This window comes from Trachemys scripta, chromosome 7 (assembly GCF_013100865.1).
Source record: "Trachemys scripta elegans isolate TJP31775 chromosome 7, CAS_Tse_1.0, whole genome shotgun sequence".
Taxonomy (NCBI): domain Eukaryota; kingdom Metazoa; phylum Chordata; order Testudines; family Emydidae; genus Trachemys; species Trachemys scripta.
Window position 1 is genome coordinate 78,081,318 of NC_048304.1, and position 27,042 is coordinate 78,108,359.

The 27,042-nt window shown below is 41.4% G+C and overlaps 1 protein-coding gene across 5 annotated transcripts in view; it reads right to left on the reverse strand.

Moving 5' to 3' along the window:
- The window catches only part of RHOBTB1 (Rho related BTB domain containing 1), a 74,369-nt gene that overhangs the window by 31,610 nt on the left and 15,717 nt on the right, over window positions 1-27,042 (reverse strand). For 2 of the 5 annotated variants that reach the window (XM_034775332.1, XM_034775334.1), the window contains exons 3-4: window positions 3,490-3,691; window positions 3,016-3,119 (exon numbers count right to left, since the gene is read on the reverse strand). In XM_034775332.1, the coding sequence (XP_034631223.1) occupies window positions 3,016-3,119; window positions 3,490-3,681 (296 nt within the window). In that variant the 5' untranslated portion in view covers window positions 3,682-3,691. Of the gene's footprint in view, window positions 1-3,015; window positions 3,120-3,489; window positions 3,692-12,103; window positions 12,619-18,873; window positions 19,162-27,042 lie in introns of those variants that run through there. The other 3 variants (XM_034775333.1, XM_034775335.1, XM_034775336.1) reach the window with 3 other exon arrangements.

Sequence of the window (27,042 nt, forward strand, 5' to 3'; positions counted from 1 at the left end):
TTTTTAAAAAAATAAATAAAAGCATTAATTGTTCCATCTTGTTACTCATCTCAATGAAAAATGAGAAGCAGGAAGAAATTCTACCCAAGATAAATCCTGTTCATCATGTCACCTAAAACATAACCTATTTATATATAATTCTGCAAAATTAATGGAGCAGTCTTCCCCAAAGAGAGGCAGATACATTGATAACTTGCTAGCTCTGGTTATGCCACAGCTCGGACAATTAAAGGTCTTGGCTGACAGACTCAGACCTCTCCATGCACCACGAGCATAACAGGATCTACTTTGCATAGAACAACAACAATTTTGAAGGGTATTTGAAGGGACATCTCGTTAAACAATCTTCCAGGCAGAGAAGACTGGACACCTATAGGTTTAGCCTTGAGCAATCTGGCACTAGCCAGCTTTTCACTGTTCTGCAAGATTTGGCTTAATTATGAGAACACACTTCAAAGTACAGAAGATAATTTGAAAACAAATTCTGTAAATGTATATAAACAATAAACCCACCTGCAATTTATAAAGGCTCCTAGTTGTAAAAAATGTTAAAAGAAACATTATAAATATGTTAATACTGTATTAAATCATTTTAGAACAGAATAGAATTGAACAGGGTAACCAGAGCCTGCTAGTATAAAATTTGACCAATGAAATTCCATTAATAAAATGGACCCCAAATGGTTTCCTTAAGATACACTAGTTTTGCTACTACACACAAATGCATTAAGAGACTTGGCAGAAGGAAAGCTATGGCCAGCATGATTGGTTTCTAAGGTCTTGTCTACACTAGAGGGAAAAGTCAATATAAGCTACGCAATTTGAGTTAAGTGAATAGCATAACTCAAGTTGACGTAGCTTAGCTCTACTTACCGCGGGGTCCATGGGAGACGCTCTCCCATCTACTCCCCTTACTCTTCTTGATCCAATGGAGTACAGGAGTCGACGGGAGAGCAACCTGCGGTTGATTTAGTGGGTCTTCACTAGACCCGCTAAATCAACCGCTAATGCATCGATCGCTGCGCATTGATCCCCCAGTAAGTGTAGACAAGCCCTAGAACAGTTTCTTTCTGAGCTAAACTCTTTTTAGCAAACCTTGTTCCCATGTGTCCCACATTACGGGCCCAAACCTGCAAACATATGTGAGAGTCACTTTACTCATGTAACTAGTCCCACTGAACTCAAGGTACTCAAGTCTCTTTACGTGTGAAAGATTAGAAGTTAAGTATGCAGTTTTCCCATGTTCTCATTCACTCATAAATGTTGGATCAGAGTTCAGAAGTTGCCTGATTTTGTTCTCCTAGACTCTATTAATCTGTTCAGTGACAGAGTGTCTGCTACAGAATATCACGTCGGTACTTCAGGGAGGAAGAGTAAGAGGAAACGCAAGGTACAGCCATATTTACAATCACAAAGTTTTAAGTATTAAAATAAAAATTGTTTACACCTGAAACCTTCATAAATACTTGAATGAGTTTGGAAATTAAGGTCAGTTTTATCTTAAATCAATAACTTTTTCCATACATGAAACTTATTGTTAAAATGTGCACCTTATATAATCAAGATATGCTGTACTTTAGGTCCTGATTCAGCTGAGCACTTAAACACATGTTTAAGTACTTTGTTGAAATGGGAACTTAATTGTCTTTCAAAAATTACCCTGCTGGCCAAAGGACAACGTCTCTGCAATAGAAAGCACTTTTTACTATACTGCTCTTCATAAAACACTCCTTTAACATGACACTGGATATAAAGAAGGATTTACATACATAAAACTATAAACTTGCCTATGGAGTTTTACAATGTGAAAATGTCAAGAGATGTTACCATTACTGGATTCAGCTGATAGACCCTCTTGTTACGGTGATCTTTAGAGAGAGACAGAGATCAGAGTAGGCTAACTCCCTTTGAAGTTACTCATTTTATCTAGCACTGACTCACACAACTCTGGGCTCTCTATACTTCAGGTGCATTGAAAATAGAGCCACAAAGAAAGAACTATTTACAGACATTAAGTGCAAAACTGGGGCAGATACTATACATATAACATTTTTAACTAGAGAAAAGGGGTCTGTTGAAAAATATCAGCTGAAATAAGATAAGAGCAGATGTGACAGGGAAAAGAAAAAAGTTTCAGAAGGAAAAGAAATACTGGCATTTCGTGCAAAAAATAAGGCCTCGTATGTGTGTCAATCCTAAAAAATGTTTATGACATCCATTTTTAATTTTATATGCCTGTATTTCAGGTAGCTGATTCACATTATGATATATTGAATTTCTTGCTGCTAGGTAGCGCTTCTGCTTGCACTGATAAAAATCCAACTCCCTCTGAATTAAATGGAAAGACTGTCACTGACGTTAGAATTAGGCCATATTTTGCACTTTGATAAAAGCCTACTGCTAAATTCTCAACATTTATAAGATTAATGTATCAATGAAAACTTTGGTATTCATGTAAGAGAACCCTTCCCTTTTGTTTTAATTAAGAAAGCAGGAAAAGAGATTCCTATCTTTTAGTAATTTGGGATTTAGATCAGGCCCTAAGAGAATGACCCATCCATCAGCAGATCACCCTCTTATTATAGTGTGTGTGTGTGAGCGCGTGTGTTTTCTGCAACACAGATTATGTTTTCCCAACCCACCTGTTTGTTAGCTCAGTAATAAGTGAATTGATTACCCTTCATGATGTTTACTCAAGCAAGGAAAACTGGTGTTCATTTTCATAAAACCACAGCCTCATTTCTGTGAACACTCTTTGTAGTCTTGAAACATTTAAGTATTTGTGGGCAGGGCTTAACATTTTCTTCAAGTAAATGCAGAATAGTAAAACTGTACTGCCTTTTAAATATGTGTATCTTTTTAATCCTTACAGTTGATATCCCCCTTGTAATAGGCAGAAATATGAATACCCTGGATTGTTATAAGGCCTCGTGTTTCAAAATTCAGAGCTGCAAATTTCTCTCTGCTAAATACTACTGCAGCTATTATTTAAAAGTGAGACTTGGCTCATTTTACCTTCCATAAGCAAAACGTCTGTCTTTGTGATGGTCACCAAAAGTATCCCAGAGTCTGAGAGAAACGCTCACTTCATCAACAACATCCCGGGAGCGTTCAAGGACCTAAAATAGAATAGACATTATATTTTCCTCCCTCAATTAAAAATCTCACTACAGGCAAAATTGCTACTCTCCTTATAAAAAAGATATGATGCCATGCTACACCAAATTAGCACATTGTTAAATTTTATAATATGTAAGCACAATATGAGTATTTTAAATATGTTCTTGTCACAAAATATTCAGAATGTAATTGTGGGGCTTAGAGAAAAAGTGGATGCCTTGCGTGTTAGATGGTAGCTGCCTTACGGTCCTTGTAAATCATTTTATTTTTGAGTTGCCCATTACCACATCTTGACCATTAAAGAGCTGATCAATAACAATACAAACTTATTGTGTGCACTACACATTTAATAAACTGGAAAATCCTTACCTCTTGGCAGACACGATACTGATCAATTGCCCAGACAGTTGGTACGTGAGTTGCCAGGAGCTGATACTGTGTCAAAGTGGTATTGCATGCCCTTGCGCAAATTAAGCGAGTCTTTCCCACTGCATTATCGCCAACCACCACACATTTTATGGTTTCAACGTTGGGTCTTTCGTAGTCCATGTCAGTGTCCATTTATCAAAAACTGCAACACAACAGTTACATTTGTTTTCTAATATCACAGAAGTTGTGTTATTTACAATCAGATCCTTCCACTTGCTAAAGACAAGAATGAAGTCTTAAGACAAAGCTTATGTAAGTTGTACTAAAGTTGATGAACAGTTCCTTTATATACCACACACAGTTACTGAAACAGTTTTGACCTTGAATGGCTTATTTCAGTTAGCATGTTATTGTCTTCTTGGTTTTCTGTAAACATAAACCGGCTTGCTGTAGATAAATCTTTGTGAAGCTAGGTCTGCTAGCACAGACTTACATCTCACTAACTACTTTTTATGTTGAGAAGCGGTGGAGACTAGACACCAGTGGGTTTAACATTAGGAATTCTGGCATAAACCTGTTTTTGTACTACAAGTTTTGCCTCGGATTTTGTCCTTTCAAGTTTTGGATTATGAGATTGTCAACCTAAAAAGACAAGTTCTAACTACATTCTTAAGTATATAAAACATGGTGAAAACGGAATCACCCAGATATATACACACAATATAATATAAATTACAATTAAAAATGTGCAAATATCTTACTTGTAAAATGACAGAAGAGCTCTGACTTTCTGCACCCCATAATTTATATTGATCTAATTCAACTCAGTGATTATTGTATCCTGCATATATCATATACCCTCTCTTTGTTTTTATAAGATATGTTTGTACAGTCAACAATTTTTCTGTTATGAAAGTAAACAACAACAAAAAACATTTTAGAATGGTAGCAAACCAGATTAAAGCCTATATTAAAATCAAGCAGTCTAATTAGAACTTGTACATAAAAATGTTTTCTCGTTAGCAAAATCTGTTTGTAAGATACTGGAATTGTTTTGCTAAAAAACAGAAATATGATTTGTTTTTTAAAAACACTGTCCTTGTGGAAAGTTGAAAATGGACAGATTTCCTTAATAAACATTTGTATGTGTGTTAAATCAGCGAGTGGGTGGAAATATGGGGGAGGGTTGGGAGACACTGAAGGGGAGTTGTTTTTTTTTTAAATGAAGTCCATTAAGTCCCTTGGAAAATCTGCCATTTTTCCCTCTGAGAGAAATGAAGGATCATCGTTCAGAATATCTGATTTTGCTCTCCTAATCTCTAGTAATCTTCTTACTGACACAGTGTCTGCTGCTGAATATCAATAAGGAAGGAGAATAAGAGAAAATACAAGGCACAACCATATTTAGTAGGGGTTGCCTAACAGATTTAAACAAACAAATAAACAAAAGAAAGACCTACATGCAGATTTCATTAATTGCCAAAATACAGGTAATCTTTTAAAGAGATTTTTTTTTCCTTACAAGAAAGCATTTAAAATTAAGGAACAGATATAATTAAGATAGTGAATGATTGTGCTTTACATGTTCTTTATTCTAAACCACGCTTCATTCATCCAACATAATTAAAGAATACACATTAAATCATCATGCCAATTTAAAAAAACAAATGCTATTTTGCTGTTCTTTCTTTGCAGTCTCAAATCCATTATTTTCTATGACTCTTAAGAATAAGTACAACTTTTCAGTACCTATTGGACTGTGACTAATTTTAATTGTGCTTTTTCATTACTTCAGCTGATATGACCTACAGCAACAAAAGTCAGTGTTGGGACTAAATATTACCCAACCAATTAAGATTTTGGATGTGCACTGTGGAAGCAGAATTTAAATAATGGCAAAGTTACATTTTTATCCATATTTGTGCGTGTGTGTCGGGGGGTAGGAATAAAAGGATCTTCTGAAGTACAGACATTTATTACCAGAATAGACTGAAGCTGTGTCACTCTTCTGTCCACTGATCTACTGATGTAGCTATTACACTTTGGAAGACATTTAGTATAGGATAACTTGTCAAAATATTTTGATATTGCACCACCATATAGATTGTTTTCTCACAGTGAGGATACAATTTAGGCTCTAATCTCACACCAGAATGTGCACAGGCAGAGGTGGATTAAGCTTCTGTGGGTCCCTGGGCCAGAGCAAGTGGGGACCCTCTCCACCCCTTCCACCTGCGGCCCCCTGCTGGGGAACTGGGGCTTGCCCCGCCTCACCTTCCCAGCGCTCCTGCCAGGGACAGGGTTGGGGGCTTCCCCCGCCTGCCTGGTGCTCCTACTGGGGAGCGGGGTTAGGGCATGGGGGCTTCCCCCACTCCCTGGCAGGAGTGCCGAGTGGTCGGAACAGGCCAGGGCGCGTGGGTACCCATTTTTCCTGGGGCCCCCAATTGGCTGGGGCCCCTGTGCAAGGGCACCTTTGGCCCAGTGGCTAATCTGTCACTGGCCGAGGGTTTCTATATGGGGTCAGGAATCTGTCTGAAAAGTCAGTTGCAAGATCGGGGCCTCTGAGTCCAATAAGTTATTTGGGGCAAGGAACATGTCTTTATAGGTATTTGTGCAGCACCTAGCACAATGGGGTGTCTTGGCACAACTTTAACATAAACAACAGGTCTCCGGGGAATGAAAGAAAATGACACAGCATGTGCACAGTTTGTACATAAGAGAAAATGAAGCCATCAGAGTAAGTCCTAACAAGTGTGATCTGAATCTGAACATACATTCCACCTCCACAAGTAGTAGGAAAGCAGCCATCTTAGGGAGAGTGACAGGGACTTTTGGCTAGCTGGCCACTTTTGCCCCAAGTTAAAACTGCAAGGCATACTACCCATCTGTTGCCCCATATACTTGAAAGAGTGCTTGCCTATCGGCTGCTTGGCCATTGAGCAAATCTCATGCAAGACTCTGATCCTTTGCATGAGGCAAAGGGGCTCCACCAGTTGTTAGGGTCTGCTCAAATGGATCTAAATGTAGGATCAAGGCCACAGTGAATAGCACTGGGAACAACGGGTCATTCGGTTCCTCAGCTGCCCCACTCTCCAGCTGAAGGGCTTATCTGGCAAAGGAACCAATGGCTACCACCTTGTTATCTACCCAAAATTACAGACAAGCCATTTTTTCTTGGAATTGTGTGTCCCAGCCTGAAAGACAGACCCAGGGCACTGAATGAGTTGAGAAAAAGCAAGTTAAAGAAAGTGCAGTATATGATTTACTTGGAAATCTTTAAAAAATACCTTTTCTTGCAGGTCTCAGTATAAGCAGTAATTCCTGACATCAAAAGTATTAAATTACTTCATATTTTATTCATGCATGGCATCACAGATGAAATGTAGAAATGTTTAAAGTGCTGGAAAGGAAACTGAAGAAGTACATCTAGCCAGTGTGTCTGGTTGGTTAAAACTACAAACAGAGGTCTGTGCTAAAACAATGTTTCTCATACTGAAAATTCTATCTCAATCACTGTTATTTGGATCAGTTTACTTTAACATAATTTATTAAAAAATGTAAATGATTGGTTTGGTGAGAATAAGCTAGAGCCTGTCACAAAATAGATGTTAAGTAAAAAAAGAGCCTATGGTGTTAAAAAAATAATAATCATTACAATGTAGGTTTAAAATGAATAGGCAAGTCTAGATAAAAAATAATAAACCTACAAAGCTCAAAAGAAATCTGAGAATCCTAAAAAGGAATATATGGGAAGAACGTAAATTAAATAAGAAGTCCTTCTTATTTTTTGATATTTTTACTAACTTAATTAAAGCAAAGATATCAGAGATTGGTCCCAGAAAGCCTGAATTCTATGAAGTAGATCAACAATAGCCTAGTGAAGATATTTTTAGCTTCACTCAATACTATACAAAACTGAGATTAAAACAAACCAGAAAAAAGTTTGCAGCTCTTTTAAATTCACTTCAGACTTCTCTCAAGATGTATGAAGCAATGCAGGCCATCTATAATGGCTGTTCTCTAGATTTTAAAAAGTAATTTTTAAAAGGTTCCTAATTATGGGAAAGTTTTCAACAACCAGAAGCCTGAACAAACTCTTAGAAACCTCCAATAAAAATAGGCTCCAGTGTTCAATTATACCATCCACAGTTACCAAAAGGTGTGGATTCACTACTTATAAATGCAACCCAAAGAACTTAAGGCACAGCTCTGACTAAAGCCAGGAGTATGTACAAGACATGAGATTTTGAAATTGTATAGTCACAGCTACAGTCTGTTTCAGCTAAAGTTGTCATCAGTTTAAACTTCTGATACATCTGTTAGATTATAGTAAATTAAATTATGTATCCATTGATATGCTAAACAGAAAACAAAACAGGAAAGTGTCTAGATTTGAGTGTAGAAAGGTTGGTAATATCTGGGAATATAAACTGGAGTTAGGAAAACTAGTTAGGACGAGATGAGAAAGCAAATAATATGGCAGAAAGTGGCAAGCAAAAAAATTCCAGGACCAAAAAATAAATCATACTTCAATGCTAAATAGAAAGAAAACAGGGTTGAACAAAACAAAAACAAAAAAAAATTGTTGAAACGTGCCTAGTTGCAATGACAAAGGACAGAGATCACTTGACAGAAAAACTAGGGTAAAGTGTAACTGTGATCAAACAAGTAGCATTTAAAAATTTACCAGAAGTAAGATACCGTGTCAGACCGGATAAAGATACTGTAGCTCTTTGCAAAGGACGCAATTTAGAATTCATCTGACTAGTACATTTCTGAGGACAATGAAGCCACTGATATCAATGATGAAAATATTGGGAAGGATCTTAAACACCACTTGGGATGTTTTTACTTTCAAATTATCATCATCTGGGATTATTGGAAAACTAAGAGTAAACAGACAGGCAAACACAAAGAAGAACAGGAGAGGACAGAGAGCGCCAAGTTCCTAGATAAATCTATTTGATTTGTAGGAATGAAGTATGGCATGTAAAGCAGGCAGTGTCCAATAAAGTGTAAGGTTATAACTCCAGTTCATGGGTTACACTATACTTATGGCTACCTGTTTCTTTCTCCTCTTCTATCTCCATGTACTGATGGGGGGTCTTTCTTACTTTTTCTCATTGTTGAATGAGTATCCTTTATTATCATGGAAACCAGAGCTGTTACTACAACACACAGATTATTCCAACCAACTGGTCTTAATAATAATATAATTTTACATTTTTAAAGCACTTTTATCCAAAAGCCTGTTAAAGAAACATTATCTTAAAATCTAGTCAACAAAAAGTATTAAAAAAAAAAAATTAAGCAGTTCCAGTTCCTACCCATGAACCTGCCTGCCAACAGCTGTGATTTTACAAGTGAAATTCCTTTTTAAAAATTATTCTCTCTCTCCTGTCACTAGGTAAAAGACCCACACAAACAACAGAAGAGATGTACTAAGGTCATGATCCTGCAGGAAGATCCTGGCAGGTGTGCACCTATTCCCATTTGATGCATTACATGGGCACAGGAATTTGCCTCCATAGATCTCACTATAGGATCAGGGGTTGCTTGGCTAACTTCATGGGAAGAAATGCACTTTGTACACAATCCATAGAGCTAGTTATTTTTTCCCATTTCAAAACTTTTTCCTAAAAAACAAGAATGCCCTTTATTAAAAGTGAATATTTTTGTAGAAAATTTTCATTTCTTTCCAAATTTTCTCTTTTAAAAAAAAAAACATATTTTCAGTTTTCAGAAACCAAAAGCAACCATTTTTTTTTCATTTCTTTTGAAACTTTTCACAGAAAATATTTACCATTTTTCAACCAGAAATAATAATTAGTTTCCCTATCAAGTACACAAAATAGATAAAAGAAAGAAAGAAAGAAAGGGAGAAAAAAATCTCAACACAATTTAGTTTATAGTCATTTTAGACCGTACTTGAATCAACAGGACAAAACAATTCAGATTGCAGTGTGTTTTTAAAGCTGATAGCATCTCTTTAACTAACGGGGAGGCAGTGTGGCCTGCTGGATAGGCACTGGACAGGGACTCAAGAGCTCTGGCGCTGCCTCTGCTGTGCTGAGTGACCTTGCAAAGCCACTTCCGCCTCTGTGCCTCAGTTTCCCCCATCTGTAAAATGGTGGTAATGATACTGCTCTCCTTTGTAAAATGTTTTGAGATCAGTGACCAGCTTATGATGATTATAAAGCGTAAGTTAACCAATAAAGAACATACCCCAATTTTTCTTATAGCAGTAGCCAAATATGAACCCTCCCCCCACCAGCATAGAATACACACCAACAATCTAGAACAGGGGTTCTGAACCTTTTCCTTTCTGAGCTCCCCCACCCCCAACATACTATAAAAACTCCACGGCTCATCTGTGCCACAACTGTTTTTCTGCATGTAAAAGCCAGAACCTGCATTAGGGGGTAGCAAGAGGGCAATTGTTTGTGGCTGCACATTACTGGGCGGGGGGGGGGGCCTACAAAGCTAAGTTGCTTGGGCTTTAGCTTGATCTTTCTGCCCTGGGCCCTAGCAAGTCTAATGCTGGCCCTGCTTGAAATCTGCTTATGGCCCCTCAATTGAGAGCCTCTGGTTTCGAGCATCAGCCCAGTGATTTAGGTCTGATCCTGGCAACACTTACTACCAGGGTTCATACTTATTATTGTGAGGAGTCAAATTGACTTCAACAGGATACCTCATGGCATAGTAACTACTAGGCTTAGAGCTATGGACTTGCAGGATCGAGCCCTCGAGCTGAAGGTTGCGAGTGAGGATTTGAGAACCTCAGATGCTCTCTCTCAATGTTGAACTGTCAATAGTTCCAACCCTGTCGGTCTCAAATGACAATTTTGGACATGGGGGACAGGGAGACCCTTGAGCAAACGGATCTTCCATTACTGAGACTAGTGCTGGCATTTTCAAAGAAATCTAATGGAGAGCAGCACCTGAATTCATGTAATTCAATGGGAGATGGGTGCTTCACTCCCTCAGATACCTTTGAAAATCCTAGCATTAAAAAAAAAGAAAACCACAAAACATACTGATGAGACCTTGAAGAGCACTCACTGAGAAATAGACTCCTAGAAATATGTGACGTGGCTGCATTTGTGGTTTCTCCCCCAGCAAGGCTGTACTATCTATTTTAATGGTGTACTTTTCTTACTATGAGTACTTTACAGAAACAATATATAACCTGGTACCACAAAGGGTGATTAGGAAGTGCAGCTGAGTGCATATATGCATACCCAAGGTGCAAACACAAAGCTGGAAATTTAGAAGTGATGCAAAAGTGCTAAATTCAATAGGAACTGAAGTCACTACATTAGACTGAAAACTGTTAGGATATCAGAAGGCTGGCAAAAGCCAAAGCAGATATGCAATAGAGCCAGGGAAGAAAAAGAGTTGTTCCCATTTTGAAATATAAAACAAAGCCTTTTTGTTTTAGAAACTAAATGGATTTATAAGCATATGTGAAAGGAGAAAAAGAACTTAGAGATATGGTACCTTTGTTTAAAAGGCAGAAATCACAGGCATCTTCGATTGAGGAGGGAAAAGGAAGGGGCCATAAGACCAACTGCAGTCTGATACACTTCAGTTAATGAATTCAGAACTATGTCAAATAAATTGGTGAAAGAAACCACAGCAGGGTATCAAGTACCTGACAGATGGCAGCAGCTGGTGAAAGACTGTCACAAAACCTTTTCATAAGGTGTAACCTAGATGAGGAAAATTATCAAATGGCAGAGGGCAAAAAGGGAAGTAATAACAAATTTACATTGTTAGCATCAATGAATCAGCCAGTACCAGACAACAAGGGATCAGTGTAATGAGGGTTAAATTGCATGACAAGGTAAGGCATACAGGAATTTTGGGGCGGATTCTCAGTTGGTATAAATTGGCATAGCTCCATCTGCTTCAATTGAGTTATACCAATTTACACCAAAGTAGGGTCTGATCCATTTTGTACTGAAGGAGAGACAAGTTAGAAGATATTAAATTAGGATGTTGGGAAGATATGCTAGATTAATAATGGAATGTTTTATCTACTGTCGACCCTATCTAACTGGCCCCTCTTAATACAACAGAGGATAGCAGTAGCCAGTGCATGGAATTTCTGAAGATCCTCAGCAGATTTTGAGCAAAATTCTGTTCTCAAAAGCTAACATACCCTTGTTTGCTGAGCTCTAAGGGACATTTCTCGTATTTTTCCTTTTGTTTTATAAGTTATGCTTTTGAGAAATGTTAGTTGCTCTTTTATTCACTTCTATTTTTGAGTGTATAAGAGAAATATAAATAATGAGCAATGCACCTAAATGATGGCAGGAATAACCTAATAGACCTGCATAGTCATTGGAATATTTAGCACTTGGAAGGGTTTGTGATGGTTGACTTTAGGTCAATGTTGTTACCAGGTTCAGGGCTATGTTGTGCACTTACACCCTGTGCAAACCCAGCAACAAAAGTCAGTGGAGAATTTTGCTTGTAATGTCTAGTACCATAATTCTTCCTTTCTGCCAAAAACAAATGAGAAAGATTTATTACCACCCTCACCCCCCACCAACAAAAACGCCAAACCAAACCAAACCAAAACCTCTGAGGTCCCCCAGTTGTTTCTTACCACCTAGAGGAATCAGTCCTAGTATCCTCATGAAAGACTGGAACAGCACTGGCTAGGGAGAGTCCAAGCTCCAACACTGTGAATCTGCATCCAGAAACCAAGAGCCCAGGTCTCATCACATGTCCTCCATGCTCTGTCTCCTTCCCGCTCACACAGCATGCTACTTTTGCTCCTTAAGTAGGGCTGCGCATTCTGATTCTTTTCATGGGGGCCAAGGAAACAGTGAGATTTTTTACACTGATCTCACTAGCAGTAATTTCTATGATTTCTTGATGTGAGCTTTCAGTCTCTTCTCCTGCATGCAAGCTGCAAAGACTGGCTGCTCAGCCTCTCCTCTTCCCCATTAACTGGCCATGCTCAGGAATGAATGCCTGAGCCCCAAGCATGCTTTGTACGGTGGCCCTCACACAGGCTTTGGGCAGCTTGGGTGGAGGTAAAAGCCAGGGGAAAGCAGGTTAAATAACCAGTTGCTCCTTTGCTTCTGCTATTTTCAGGGCTTCTCTGCCCTCTTGCTCCCCCAGCACTTAAATTTGTTTGCTGGGAAAATACATATTAGCAGGAATTATGAAGTTATCAGGATATATAGACCAATGGTCAACATTTTTCTTCAACCTATATACTATAGTGGTGGCTCTCAACCTTTCCAGACTACTGTACCCCTTTTAGGAGTCTGATTTGTCTTGCATAACCTCAAGTTTCATCTCACTTAAAAACTACTTGCTTACAAAATCAGACAAATATACAAAAGTGTCGCAGCACACTATCGCAGAAAAAATTCTTACTTTCTAGTTTTTAACCATATAATTAAAAAATAAACCAACTGAAATATAGATATTGTACTTAGAGCAGTATGAAATTTTAGTTTGTACTGACTTCGCTAGTGATTTTTATGTAGCCTGTTGTAAAACTTGGCAAATATCTAGATGAGTTGATGTACGCCCTGGAAGACCTCTGCGTACTCCCAGGGGCATGTAGTGTACCCCTAGTTGAGAACCACTGTACTATAGTGAAGCTTGGAGTATTAACCTGGCAGGAGTTTTACAAAACTCACTGAGGTGGGGCTAATTTCTCTTGAGATATCTATTTCTTTTTATATTAGTATATTGCTGTATCTCTATAGGGCCCTGTGACAATTTATGAATTCCAGTTTGAGGTCATGAATACATATTTCCTTAACTACAAACTCAATTTTGAATGAGGAGCTTATCTGCCTTGTCTTTTTTACCTCCATGTTTGACTGAAGGGATAGTAAAAACAATGAGGAGTCCTTGTGGCACCTTCGAGACTAACAAATTTATTTGGGCATAAGCTTTCGTGGGCTAAAATTCACTTCATCAGATGCATGGAGTGAAAAATACAGCAAGCAGATATACGCACCCACACACACAGCACTTGAAAAGATGGGAGTTGACTTACCAAGTAGGGGGTCAGTGCTAACGAGGCCAATTCAATTAAGGTGGAGGTAGCCTATTCTCAACAGTTGACAAGAAGGTGTGAATATCAAGAGAGGGAAAATTACTTTTGTAGTGTTAATGAGGGCAATGCAATCAAGGTGGATGTCGGCCATTTCCAACATCTGACAAGAAGGTATGAGTATCAGTAGAGGGAAAATTACTTTTTGTAGTGACCCATTCACTCCCAGTCTTTATTCAGGCCTAATTTGATGGTGTCCAGTTTGCAAATTAATTCCAGTTCTACAGTTTCTCATTGAAGTCTGTTTTTGAAGTTTTTTTGTTGAAGAATTGCCACTTTTAAGTCTCAGAGGGGTAGCCATGTTAGTCTGAATCTGTAAAAAGCAACAGAGGGTCCTGTGGCACCTTTGAGACTAACAGAAGTATTGGGAGCATAAGCTTTTGTGGGTAAGAACCTCACTTCTTCAGATGCAAGACTTGCAACCTGCCGCACCCCCCCTGCCGCCCCAACCCTGGGCTCTCCCCCACCACCCGCACTCTCCTGCTGCCCCAGTCCTGGGCTCCCCCTACCCCCCCACCATTGCCCCCCCACACCTCCTGCTACCCCAGCCCTGGGCTCTCCCCCCCAGCCCTGCACCCTCCTTCTGCCGCAGCCCTGGGTCACTGGTAACTCGCTCCCAGGGCGGGTTATTCAGCAGGAATTTTGGGTGTGCACAGAACACAGACAGGATTGGTTCCCATATGGTTACAGAACTACAGTAAAGTGGAACAATTTTCAGCTTGTGTGATTGGAGGATATCTGGATGCATATTATAAGACTGTCCTACACAAATGAGGAAAAGTTGAGGTGCCTTTATTATTCTTTTGTTCCACTCTTTCTTTCTATGGGGAATTTGCCAATGCAATATCACTGTCTTCCTTTTAAACAAACAAAAGGCAATGGCTGTTGAAAATAGCAATTCCAGTCCTAATAACCACTGGGAAGCATTTCTTGCTCAATTTTATCCTACTTTTTCTACAGCAAGTTACAGTGGATCAATATATTTGATTTGGGAGAAATGAAGTAACAGCCGCCCAAACTGAGCTTGAGTACTCCTGAATTTTGAGGTGTTCAAATCTGGAAGGCATGTGCTGGGGGAGGGGGGGCTGTGGCTCCGCAGGGGAGCACGGCAGCATGTATGCAGCAGCGTGTCTGGCACTGCGCGAAGCCAGACACGCTGGTCTGAGTGGCATGGTAAGGGGGCTGGGGGGGGTGGGAGAAAGGGAAGGAGGTTCCGGGGGGGCAGTCAAGGGACAGGGAGAAGGGGGGGTTAGATGGGTCAGGGGTTCGGGAGGGCAGTCAGGGGACAGGCAGCAGTTGGATACGCATGGGAGTCCCAGGGGTTTGTCAGGGGACAGGTAGGGGGTGGGGTCCTAGTGGGGAAGTTGGGGGGGGTCTCAGGAAGGGGCAGTTGGGGACAAGGAGAAGGGAGGCTTAGATAGGGGGTGGGGTCCCAGGAGGGTGCAATCAGGGGACAAGGACCAGTGGGAATTAGATAGGGGGTGGGGTCCGGGGGGGCAGTTGGGGCAGGGGTCCCGGGAGGGGGTGATCAGGGGACAGGGAGCAGGTGGGTTGGATGGGTTGGGGTTTCTGTGGAGGGCAGTCAGAGGGAGTGGATGGGGGCAGCGTGGGGCTACCCTCCCTCCCCCCCGGTGGAGTGTCCTATTTTTTGAATGTTAAAACATAGAATCCCTACTCACAGTGCAGCTCTCCATTCAAAGCAGGCTGCAGCATGAGGTCTCAGCTTCCTCACTCCCTCCCCCCCTTTCCTGTTGGTAGTGGCCAAGGGAATGCTGAGAAATGCAGTTCTTTCCCTGCTCCAGGGCTGGCTCGATAGGCAGGGAGCTAACAAAGGAACTACAGCTCCCAGGGCCCCCTGTTGGTTCTCAGCTCCCATGCTTGATCCCGGCCACCCCTGCAAATGGGCTGCCCCAAGCATGTGCTTGCTTTGCTGGTGCCTAGAGCCGCCCCTGCACATGATGGCATATATCACATTAGTAGACGTGCAGCTGAATGAGCCCCTGATGGTGTGGCTGATGTAGTTAGGTCCTATGATGGTGTCCCTTGAATAGATATGCGGACAGAGTTGGCAATCGGATTTGTTGCAGGCATTGGTTCCTGGGTTAGCGTTTCTGTTGTGTGGTGTGTAGTTGCTGGGTGAGTATTTGCTTCAGGTTGGGGGGCTGTCTGTAAGTAAGGACTGGCCTGTCTCCCAAGGTCTGTGACAGTGAGGGATCATCTTTCAGGACAGGTTGTAGATCCCTCATGATGTGCTGGAGAAGTTTTAGTTGGGGGCTATAGGTGATGGCTAGTGACATTCTGTTAACTTTCTTTGTTGGGCCTGTCCTGTAGTAGGTGACTTCTGGGTACCCTTCTAGCTCTGTCAATCTGTTTCATCACTTCACCAGGTGGGTATCGTAGTTTTGAGAACGCTTGATAGAGATCCTGTAGGTGTTTGTCTGAGGGATTGGACCAAATCCGGATGTATCTTAGAGCTTGGCTGTAGACAATGGATCGTGTGATGTGGTCTGGATGAAAGCTGGAGGCATGTAGGTAAGTATAGCGGTCAGTAGGTTTCCAGTATAGGGTGGTGTTTATGTGACCATTGCTTATTTGCACTGTAGTGTCCAGGAAGTGGATCTCTTGTGTGGACTGATCTAGGCTGAGGTTGATGGTGGGGTGGAAATTGTTGAAATCCTGGTGGAATTCCTCAAGGGCCTCCTTCCGATGGGTCCAGGTGATGAAGATGTCATCACTGTAGTGCAAACAGAGTAAGGGCACTAGGGGACGAGAGCTGAGGAAACATTGTTCTAAGTCAGCCATAAAAATGTTGGCATACCACAAGGACTCCTTGTTGTTTTTGCTGATACAGACTAACACGGCTACCACTCTGAAACCTACAAGGGATAGTGACACTGTGCTAACAATGGAGGGCTGTTAAACCTTGATGGTCCTCTATTCACACAGAAGCACCCTTGGACAAAGAATTGGCTACCACCCAGAAGAACCAGTCAGTCGACCTGAGCTGGTACCTAAGCAACAGATCACTTCTGGAAAACTGATCACCTGAGGAGGTGATTGGGGGATCATGTGACAAAATGGAGCATAGGTTATAAAAGAAAGGGTCTCTCAGACAGACATGCAGGAGCGGCAGGCCAGAGCACTGGCGGCATGGCGAGCTGAGGCTATGGGGGAGGAGGAACAGCAAGGGAGGGACCGGGGGCTAGCCTCCCCGCCCCGGAACTCAAGGGCTGGATGTGGCTCGTGGGCCATAGTTTGCCCACCTCTGAACTAGAGCTGTCTATTTCTTGTGCTAAGTAAAATGTAGTTGTGGTAGAAACCTTTGCAAAATCTGTGAGTTAGATGCTTCGACTATCACATATCCCTGGCGTGGTAAACTGTAAACCAGAGTGCCCACATGGCTGGAGCTCTGGGAAAGGATATGATTAAGCTCCTGAGGTGTCAGCACTGGTCCTGAGGGCCTAGAGCAGCTGCACTACCAAATCCTACTTCTGTGAAGGGGTAACAGACCCAAAGATGGGATCCATGAAGAGATTTTGGCGCCTGCCTCACTCCACACAAAATGGCTGGAGGAGGAATGCCGTCCACCTGATAATCTTTAATCCTGTGGTTAGAGCTCTTACATCGGATGTGGGAAATGCAGGTTCAGTTCCCTCCCTCTCTGCCAGATGTGGAGAAGGAATATGAATAGTGGTCTCCCACATCTCATGAGAGTGATTTGATCTAACCACTGAGCCATGCGATATTCTGATGTGGTGCGCCCTCAATCTCTCCAGCTGAAACTGTTGCACTCTGTATAAAGAAAGAGTGACTGGAGCAGGGAGACTAGATCCAGGATCTCCCCCCCTCTAGTATGTGCACTGGACTATAAGTCATTTCCATTCTGGGATCCACACACAGTACCCTGAAGCAGCAAAAGGAACTTTACCAGAGCTGGTAGAGGCGCCCAAGTTGTTTTTTTCCCCCAAAATATTTAAGCTCATGGGGAATGAATTCACTCAGTTCACCAATTAAGCATTTAAAAAAAAGTTAATAGGCCCATATCTGCATCCCTAGCACGAATGTAATTCCTGATGAGGTTACTGGCGATTTGCATGTACAATGACTGCAGAACCAGGCATACAGGAAGTGCAAAAAATATAATGGAGAAACTAACCAATTCTCTTTCCATGGGTAATACTGTATTCCCCCCCCACACACACACACCCTCACATTTAATATGCTCTGTTCTACTAATCTTTAACTGAATATAGTCCATGCTCGTTTTCCAGTCCTCACACTATTTGGCAGGATTCTCCCCAAAAGCCTTTTTCCTAGAAAGAGTTCTGAACCTGATAAATATCTGAGAGCTCACTGAACAAAGTAATTTCCACCTCAGGCTGAACGGTTGGCTTTGATTCAGCTGAATGTCCTGGAATTGTACACAAGCGGAGGATGAACAGAGTCATTGAAAAGATTTTGGCATCACTTTGTAGTTCTCTCTGTAACCATATGTAGAACTTCAAGGATATTGTTGTTTAATAAGTAGTTGTGTAAGGCCAGCTCCAAAGACACAGCTGGTGTTTTGACCAACAAAAGTCAAGTGTGAACTCTCAGCGTGACTACCTTGCACCAGTTCAATAACTGGACATTTCTTTAGTCTGGATGTTTGCTGCCACACTTTGTAGACAAACTACAGTACTGTTAACCTAACAATCAGTTTATAGTGGTACCTCTCCCCCCACCAGGCTCTCCCAGATCAGACACCAAATAATCTGTTCTGTGAGTTGCAAGCCCCTCATGGCAGCCTCTAGCTGTTGTCACAGCAACCCACAACAGACTCCATAGACGCAGCAGAACAAAACCACCCTTCACTCCCTAGGCTACTTAGCAAGCTACAGTGCATGTGCCAAGTGCAAGCAGGTGTTGCGCGCACTGCACCCCTCTGCCTGTGCTTGGCACGTACACTGGAGCGCTGGCGGGAAAGCGAGCCCCGCCGAGTCCTTCGTGCTCAGCGGCAGGACCCTCTGCTATATGGGGCACCGTCTCCGCTCCAAGCTGCCAGGGCGCCGTGTACCGGGGGGGGGGGGGGGAAAGGGGGCTCCCTCCCGGCGCCGGCCTGCCTCCGCCCCAGCCAGCCGCCGTGGGCAGGCGCAGAGAGCGGCTAAGAGCGAGCCAGCCCTGCAGCCGAGGCTCCGTTACGCCGAGCCAGCCAGGCTGTGACCGCAGCCCGCTGCTCGCACACGCTGGGGCGGGTGGGGAGGCTCCGCGTGCCGAGAAGTTTAGGGCAACCGCGCGCGGGGCGACTCGGCACCTACCCGGGAGGGGCCGCGCTGCCTCGCCGCCCTCAGGCTGGGCGGGGGGGACAGACGGACCCAGCGGCGGCTGCTCCTCAGGCGGGGCGCGCAGGGCTAGGGGCCAGCACGGCGTTGCAGGGAGGCAGCATGGCGCTGTCGCGCCCCTTTGTACCGCTGCTGCTGTCCGGCCTGGGCGCGCGCCGCTTCCCTTCCCGACCCGCTCCTCCCTCCCCAGCCCGCCCCACGCGGAGGCTGAGGCAGGAGCGAAGCTCCTCGCTCCGCGGCGGGAGCTGCCGCCACTCTAGTCCTAGTGACGTCTGTACCCTCCGTGCTATTTATAGCGGAGCATTGGATTTCATTCATGAAAACAGGGCCGGGTGTCTGTGCGTAAGGGAGGAGGGAGGCTGGAGGCGCTCCAGAGACCAGCGCCTGCAACCTGCCGCCAGGGCTACCCCCGTGCACAGCAGCCCCTCCAACTCCCGGGCGCATGCACCCACACCGCGGAGCAACAGCCGGCACCAGGCTCGCCTGGGTGCTGCAAGCACGGATCGTCGTACAGCCGCATCTCGCAACCAGCGCACACCAACCGCACAGCCAGTTCCAGCTTAGTGAGCCTGCAGCACCGCTTATTGTGCGGGCTCTGTGTAACACCGCCCCTGGGAGCGCTGCACGCGCCCCTCCTTCTTAAATGCAAGGAGGTGATCTTGTTTGTAGCTTTATGCCCCGGTTCGTTACTAACCAGGGGAGGTCGCGCTATGTCCTTTCCTCACACGTGAGTTGAAAAGGTCAAGCATTAGTAAGGCACAAACACGTAAATAAATAAATAAATAAATAGATAGATAGAGTACAAGTCTCCGTGCTCTTTGGACGGGCCCTAGCCCTCACCAGATCATTTCGTATTTGAATTTACCAGTATCGGGTGTGATGTTTTTGCTACACCTCTCCCCTTTAATTTTTAATCAACATGTCACTCCTGCATTAAAAGTCTATAGTAAACTGTTCGCAGTGTTGGTCCCAGCATATTAGAGAGGCAAGGTAGAGGAGATTAAAAACAAAAAAGCTTTTGAGCTACACCAAGCTCCCTGTAGCGAAAGCTTGTCTCTTTCACTAGACAGAAGTTGGTCCAAAGAAAGATACTATCTCACCCACTTTGTCTCTATAGTAAATTGGTTAGTTTAAATTTGAGGCTATCAAAATTAATAATATAAATGTAGGGCTGGAAGTGACCTCTTGAAGTCATCTAGTCCATTTCCAGTCCAGAAGCAGGACCAAGTACACTTCTAAACGAGACAACGTAATGAGCTCAAGAAGACCCTGTTAATGGGAAATGATTGCTGTTACAAAACTAGAAGGCACCATGCTAATATGTGGCCCTTATGCCTTAAAGCTGATTATTTGCCCTCCACATGCATGCAGCCAACACTTGCTCCTAGTAACAGGCATATGCACAACTGTTACAGCTAAAATGACACTTTCTCTATGCTGATGCAAATTTTACTAGGGGAAAGGAGACAATCTATTATAGCAAATTGGAGATTAATGGAAATGGAATGCCCTCTAATAATGATACAATCCGTTTTTGAGAACAGCTTCTAAACTCCTTTTACAAAGACTCTATACTTTAATAGGTTAACAATACTTGCGTTTGGCTTTAGTGAACTACATTTTTCAAATGCTCAGAAACCAAACTCACATTAACCAGTCAGGCTATAATACTTTTGGACAGAGCACAGTTATGTCAAGCAGCTTCATAGTCTACAATTTCATACCACAGGAAGCTGTAGTCCTAGACTAGAATGAAATGTTACAAATATTAATGATGTTACTTTACTAAAGACTTGTCTACACATGGAGTTATTCAGGAATCGCTACTGTGCTTTAATTTCACATACTAACTTTCTCACAATAAAACTTTAAAGTGTAGACAAGCCCCAATTCGGTACCTGACACAAATGGTAAAGAAAGAGCCTGAATTAAAAAGAGGCCTAAATCCTACATACCATCATACAAGTGTAAACAAATATAAAGGACTTGCAGTCAACTCCAAATGGTAAATCATGAGTCATAATAAAAAAAATCATGAAACTGCTTTAAAATGAGATTTAAACTAAATTTTTGCCTTTGGGTTTTTTTGAGTTATAGGGTTCACATTTGCAACCTTTTCTCTGCAAATATAAGGGCTAGACAGTTACTTGTTTGAAATAAAATCTGAAATTATCACAGTCACACTACTCCAGTAGCTGGGACTTGAAGAAAAAACACTGAGGCCCAAATCCATGAAGGGACTTTGGTGTTGCAGCACCGAGTATTGCAGCACCTAACTTCAGGTGTCTAGAAAAATCACAGGAAAAACACTCCAAGCCACAAAGTCTGGGTATAGGAGCTGAGGTGCCTAACTATGAATGGGGAAGAGATACATGCCTTAGACAGCAATCTACAAAGCCAGTATATTAGGTGCCGAACCACCTAAGCTACCCAATAGGAGATGCCATCCAGAGGGGAGTGTGCTAAACCCCAACCCTCTCATAGAGATAGGTGCCTAGCTCTGCTTGTGATCCACAAACTTGGGGAAGATTGGCATTTGGCCACCTAAGTTGTGTGTAGGGGCCAAAATGAAGAGCTCCCTTATAACCTTTAGCCTACTGGATAGGGTACTCACCCAGGATGAGAGAGACCCCCTCTTCAAATCCCGCCTCCTGAAGAAGAGTAGGGATTTGAACAGGGATGTGCCATCTCTCAGGTGAATGCTCTAATCACTAGATTACAGTCATTCTAACTCTTTCACTGGCCCAGTTACTTCAATAATTGAATAATTAAATATTAAAGTGAAACAACTTCAATAGGACAGATTGGAACATTATGAGGTGGGTCTCCCTCAAAGCCTAGAAGCACTCACCTGAGAGGTGGCAGAGCCCTGTCTAAATCCCTTCTCCCCCTCAGGAAAACAGTGGGGGAATCTGTTCTACATCTTAGCTGTCTATTCACAAATACAAGGTGTATGGGGAATGAACAGGAAGTCTTAGTACATGAGCAAAATTACTTAATTGGCATCCAGAGCGGTGTAATTTTACTTATGATACTTTTTTGCAATTTGGCATTGAGGCTTTAACTATGTGGGTAGATCAAAATCATTACTAATCACATCTCTTCTTCCTATGTTCAGGTAATAGTTTGATACATTCTCCATTAGACTTTATCCACTAAAAAAATTATAAAGAGAATGAAAGTCCTGGATTTTGTTTAAATGTGTTTAATATATGTATTTACATAGATCCTTCAAATCATTTCCTACCAATACACCTTTTGTATCAATTGGTTTGTATTCAGAACTTTGTCTTTCCTACAGCAAATGCTTACGCATTCACAATTAGCCTTCTTTTCAAAACAGTTCTGTATTGCATGCAGTCTGCTGGCAGTCTGAATTTTCTCCTTTATTGGAGTCCTAAGGACAGAGCTCAGCATTTGATCTATGTATGCTGTTTTTATTCAGTGACGTCAATAGCTATTTTCAACTGATTACAAAACGAAGTAACCTGGTTAGATACAGATGTATCAATTTTCCGAGTACAACATGAAATTCTCCTTCAATTATCAGAGACATCAAAATGTGTGACACATACGTCTTCTCCATTTATGCCCAGCTGCATTACTGATATTCTGAAAGAATAGTACATTTTGCAATTTATGATTAACAATTACCATATTATTTTTAGGAATTACTTAGTAAATTCTAAATAGAGTCCAAGATTGTGATGACTTGATTTAGAATTCAATAGTTCCTCAGATTCATACTGGAACTGTAGTATCAATGAAACAAAGTGCCACTGTTTTCCTCTGAAGAGACTTTCGTATTCCTTTCCACTGGTTTTCCATTCCGATCACCACACTGTCTTGATAAAGGATACTATTGGAGCTATAGTTTATACTTAGAATGTGCATGCTGCAGTTTTGAACCTGTAGCAAAGGGCTGTGCTTTAAGAAAGCTCTAAATGTTAGTCTATTCACCTCTAGCATGCCAACTTCGAATTTTTTCTTATTTAATCAACAAACTTTAAAGGGGTGGGGGGGACACTACATCCCAATTCCTCTTACCCACATCTTTTATGCCATCAAAACTCCTCCTGCCATCTACTCTTCTACATTCCAGTTCTTAACTACCCCCTACTGTTTTATTTCTAAATAAAGACTGGGATTCAAATAAGCCTGAGACTGTCTTACTATGAGTAGGGCTTGCCATGAGCCAAGTAGTTAGCCCTGGGAAGTCCGCCTCATACAGAATTGGCTGATTTAACCACTTACCCAGGGCCCAAATGTCCAATCTGTACATTGGGGAGTTCTTACTTGCCCCAGTCCCATCTATTTCTGAGGGGATTGCACAACCTGGTGCCGAGAAGGAAGTGAAGTAGTTTAAAGTGGTCCGAGTATAAACTAGGAATAATGGAATGAATTAAGCAAAAAACATTTTTGGCTGAATATCAGGAACAGCAAGAGGAACAGCTGAATGCATTATGTAGTAGTCTCCCAAGAGAAGCAGTGGAAGAGACATTGCTCATCTCATTTAAAAACTAGACTGGATAAAGCACTGGAGAAAATACATTGTATGGCCTAGTCTTGCATTAGTACTGGGTGTTTTGGGTAACAGGTGAGCACGGTCTTTGATTTCTATTATTTTTAAGAGATTAAGATGGAGGCCGTGCTGTACCAAATCAATTGTCCATCTGCCAGTATATCATAATAAAATACTGTATTTTATACTGCTCTATTACTTGCTCAAATATCTGCAGTTTTTAAACTGCATAGCACCACACTTTTATATTTTGTAATTATTAAACAAAATCTCTAGTATCACAGTTAGAAATTTTTGTGTTCATGCCGTGGCCATTTAGACACTGGATGATCGCAAGCATTATTAGTTGATGGATCACGTTAGTTCAAGTTCAGAGTAACAAGCATCAGGCTAGTTTGAGTGTTTTCCACTCAAAACATTTGTCATTTTGCCTTTTGCCTAGGAGCAATTTTGAAAGCAGTTCCACCAAAGCACAGGGAGGCCATTCTAAATTTTGGAAGGGATGTCTATTGTATACGTTTTCAACAGTTTCAGTGACTTTTCATTGTATGAGAATGTCGGATTGCGTTAATATTTTTATTACTGTATTATGAAATAAAAACTGTTGGAATACTGTATTCCTTGTATTCCTTGTTACATTAACTAAAAATAAGTCTAATAATATGCTTAATGCAATAATTAAAGCTTGCCAGCATGAGAAGAATTAAATTAATTTTGAAGAAAATTTTTCTTTTACCCAGTCTGTCTTTCAGCACTATTCTTGTCCAGGGAATGATGTGTACAGCACTGATGTATTATAATAATTCTGGATTACCATTTCACAGGAAAACATGCACTTCTAATGGCTACATATATGTGAAATTATGATCCCAGTGACTATCTTACTCGGGCAGAATTTCCACTGACTTTGTATCTAGATTATTATCCATTCATCTATCCCATATGTAGTGCTGGTAAGAAATAGCATTTATCATATACTTTTTTACCATCTATTCTGAACTCTGTTCACTAATCCATCTCTGTCAGGATCTCTTCTAAACATTCCAAACTTCTAAGCAATTTCTAATAGATGTCTTCTTAAAGAAAAGAAGAAAGAACAATCTCTTAGAGAAGCACTTCCTTCTCCCTTGACATTCTTGATGTGGGCTGTCCCCACATAATTACACTAGCCAGAGGTGCAGGTAGGTCAAAATTCACTCCATACCAGTGGCAAATTTAAGGGGCTGATATTTTGGGATCACTTTGGTCTGGAATTGGGAGTTTTTATATTACTGGAAAGGGGGAGCTTCCCAGTGGGCAACACAGTCCTTCTTCTAACCCTTGATTCAAGATGTTGTGCTTTAAAACAACAATATTATGACTTGAAAAGCTCTTTCAGATAATTTTTAGAGATACCTAAAATGCACTCATTTTCTTCTTCAGACCTGCATAAATGAATGCATTGTACTAAGAGAGCCTAGCTTTACAGGGGGATGGATATGAAATATTGTCAGTACAAGATTTTAAAACAAATATTTCTTGAAGAGTGTTCCTGGTAAAGTGTGTTGACAGGCATGCACACATGGAACTAGATAGAAATCTCTACATATACATGCCATTGCTGCCCAGGACTTGCTGGTATTCTGATGCTGTATACAGATCACTAACACAAATATCCCATAGAACTCTTTATATGAAAGGGAGGGAGGTGGGAATGAATGGTCTGCAAAAACTAATTTTATGGGCTTTGTATCATTGTTGAAGGGTAAGAAGAGTGGCAGATAACCATATCTTGTTATTTTCAGTATACTAAACTAGCAGTGCTGGATTAAATGGTAGAATCAAGGACAGCTTAGTCTAACTTTGTTAATCTTTGAGAAACAGCCTAGTCAAATACGATTTACTCTACAGCAACTCTGCATCATAGGCTACAGTATGCTGAAATAAAAGCTTCCCATCATGTTTTAGGGTCTGACCCAAAGCCTGCTGTAATGAACAGAAAGACTTAAATAGATTTTGGATCAGGCTCTAATATTTAATTTTAAAAAAAATCTGAGGTATCAGTCACACCATGCAACTCTTACAATATTTTGTTAATGAATGAAATAAGCAAGATTATGACATTTAATGAATGAAATGTATCAGTGTTCCATTGGTGCCTTTCACTTGTTTTCCTAATGGAAGTGCTGCATTTATTTGTTTATCTAAATTGTTTACAATGAAAGTATTTCTCTAGTGCCTTATTTATCTCCTGTACACCCTTGATATGTTATAGACAAGAAGCAATATTTTGGCTTTAACCTTTGAAGAGTCTCTGTATTTAGAATTAAGCCTGAAACTCTTACTATGTTGCTCTCTACACTTCAGCTTTGTCACCACAGCCGTGCCACTAAAAGTTGTGCACTGTAGCCGCTGTTTATTGGCTCTCCTGCCGACAAAAAACTTCCACTCCCAACGAGCGGGGTTAGCTTTGACAACACACTATTCACACTGGCACTTGTCGCAGCAAAACTTTTGTTTTTCAGGGGGCAGGGGGTTAAACACCTCTGAAAGACAAAAGTTTTGTCATTCAATTCCAGTGTAGACATAGCCTTTGGGTCTCTTACTTGTGAAGATGTTTCAAAGCACCAAATTAGACAGCCAGTGAAGACCCAATCTGTATTAAGGAGATTCACACCAGTTTAATTCCATTGATTTGGTTATACACCTCTACCTCGATATAACGCTGTCCTTGGGAGCCAAAAAATCTTACCGTGTTATAGGTGAAACCGTGTTATATTGAACTTGCTTTGATCCACTGGAGTGTGCAGCCCTGCCCTCCCAGAGCACTGCTTTACTGCGTTATATCTGAATTTGTGTTATATCGGGTCGCGTTATATTGAGGTAGCGGTGTACCAGTTCAAACTCCTAATGTACACAGTGCACTAGAGCTAAATTTGATAGGCTATTGCATTGAATTACATTGCTTTGCAAAGCCTATCTGTAGTAGGAGTTTGCCCCAGTGTATCTACAGTGCTCTAGTCACACAAGTGGCAACTTCCCTTATGTAGTGAAAGCCTCAGATCACACACTTCCAAAGACAAAATCATACGTTACCTCCTGCAACAACATGCATTCATTTCCTTAGCTGAAAGATCTTATACAAGTTCTTCCAAAACTGAATCATTTATATGAATTTTAAGGACAGAGATTTCAGAGTAGCAGCCTTGTTAGTCTGTATTCGCCAAAAGAACAGGAGTACTTGTGGCACCTTAGAGACTAACAAATTTATTTGAGCATAAGCTTTCGTGGGCTACAGCCCACTTCTTCAGATGCATAGAATGGAACATATAGTAAGAGATTATATATACATACAGAACATGAAAAGGTGGAAGTAGCCAGTTTTGATGCAGAGATGCAGTTTTAAATGCTGCACTGTAACTTTAGTATTAAATTAAGACATTTTTCTGTGTAAATTTCTAGCAGTACTCCTGTTAAGTTTACTGTTGGCAAGCACTGTGCAAGTATTCTTGCGTAGCTCAGTGTCTTGAGTTCATTTGTAACACTATTGCTTTGTCTCTTGAGCTTGATTTCTAACACTATTGCTCTTTCATGGCTTCTGCCAGAGATAAATGAGAGGTATACAATGCATACCAGATTGTTTG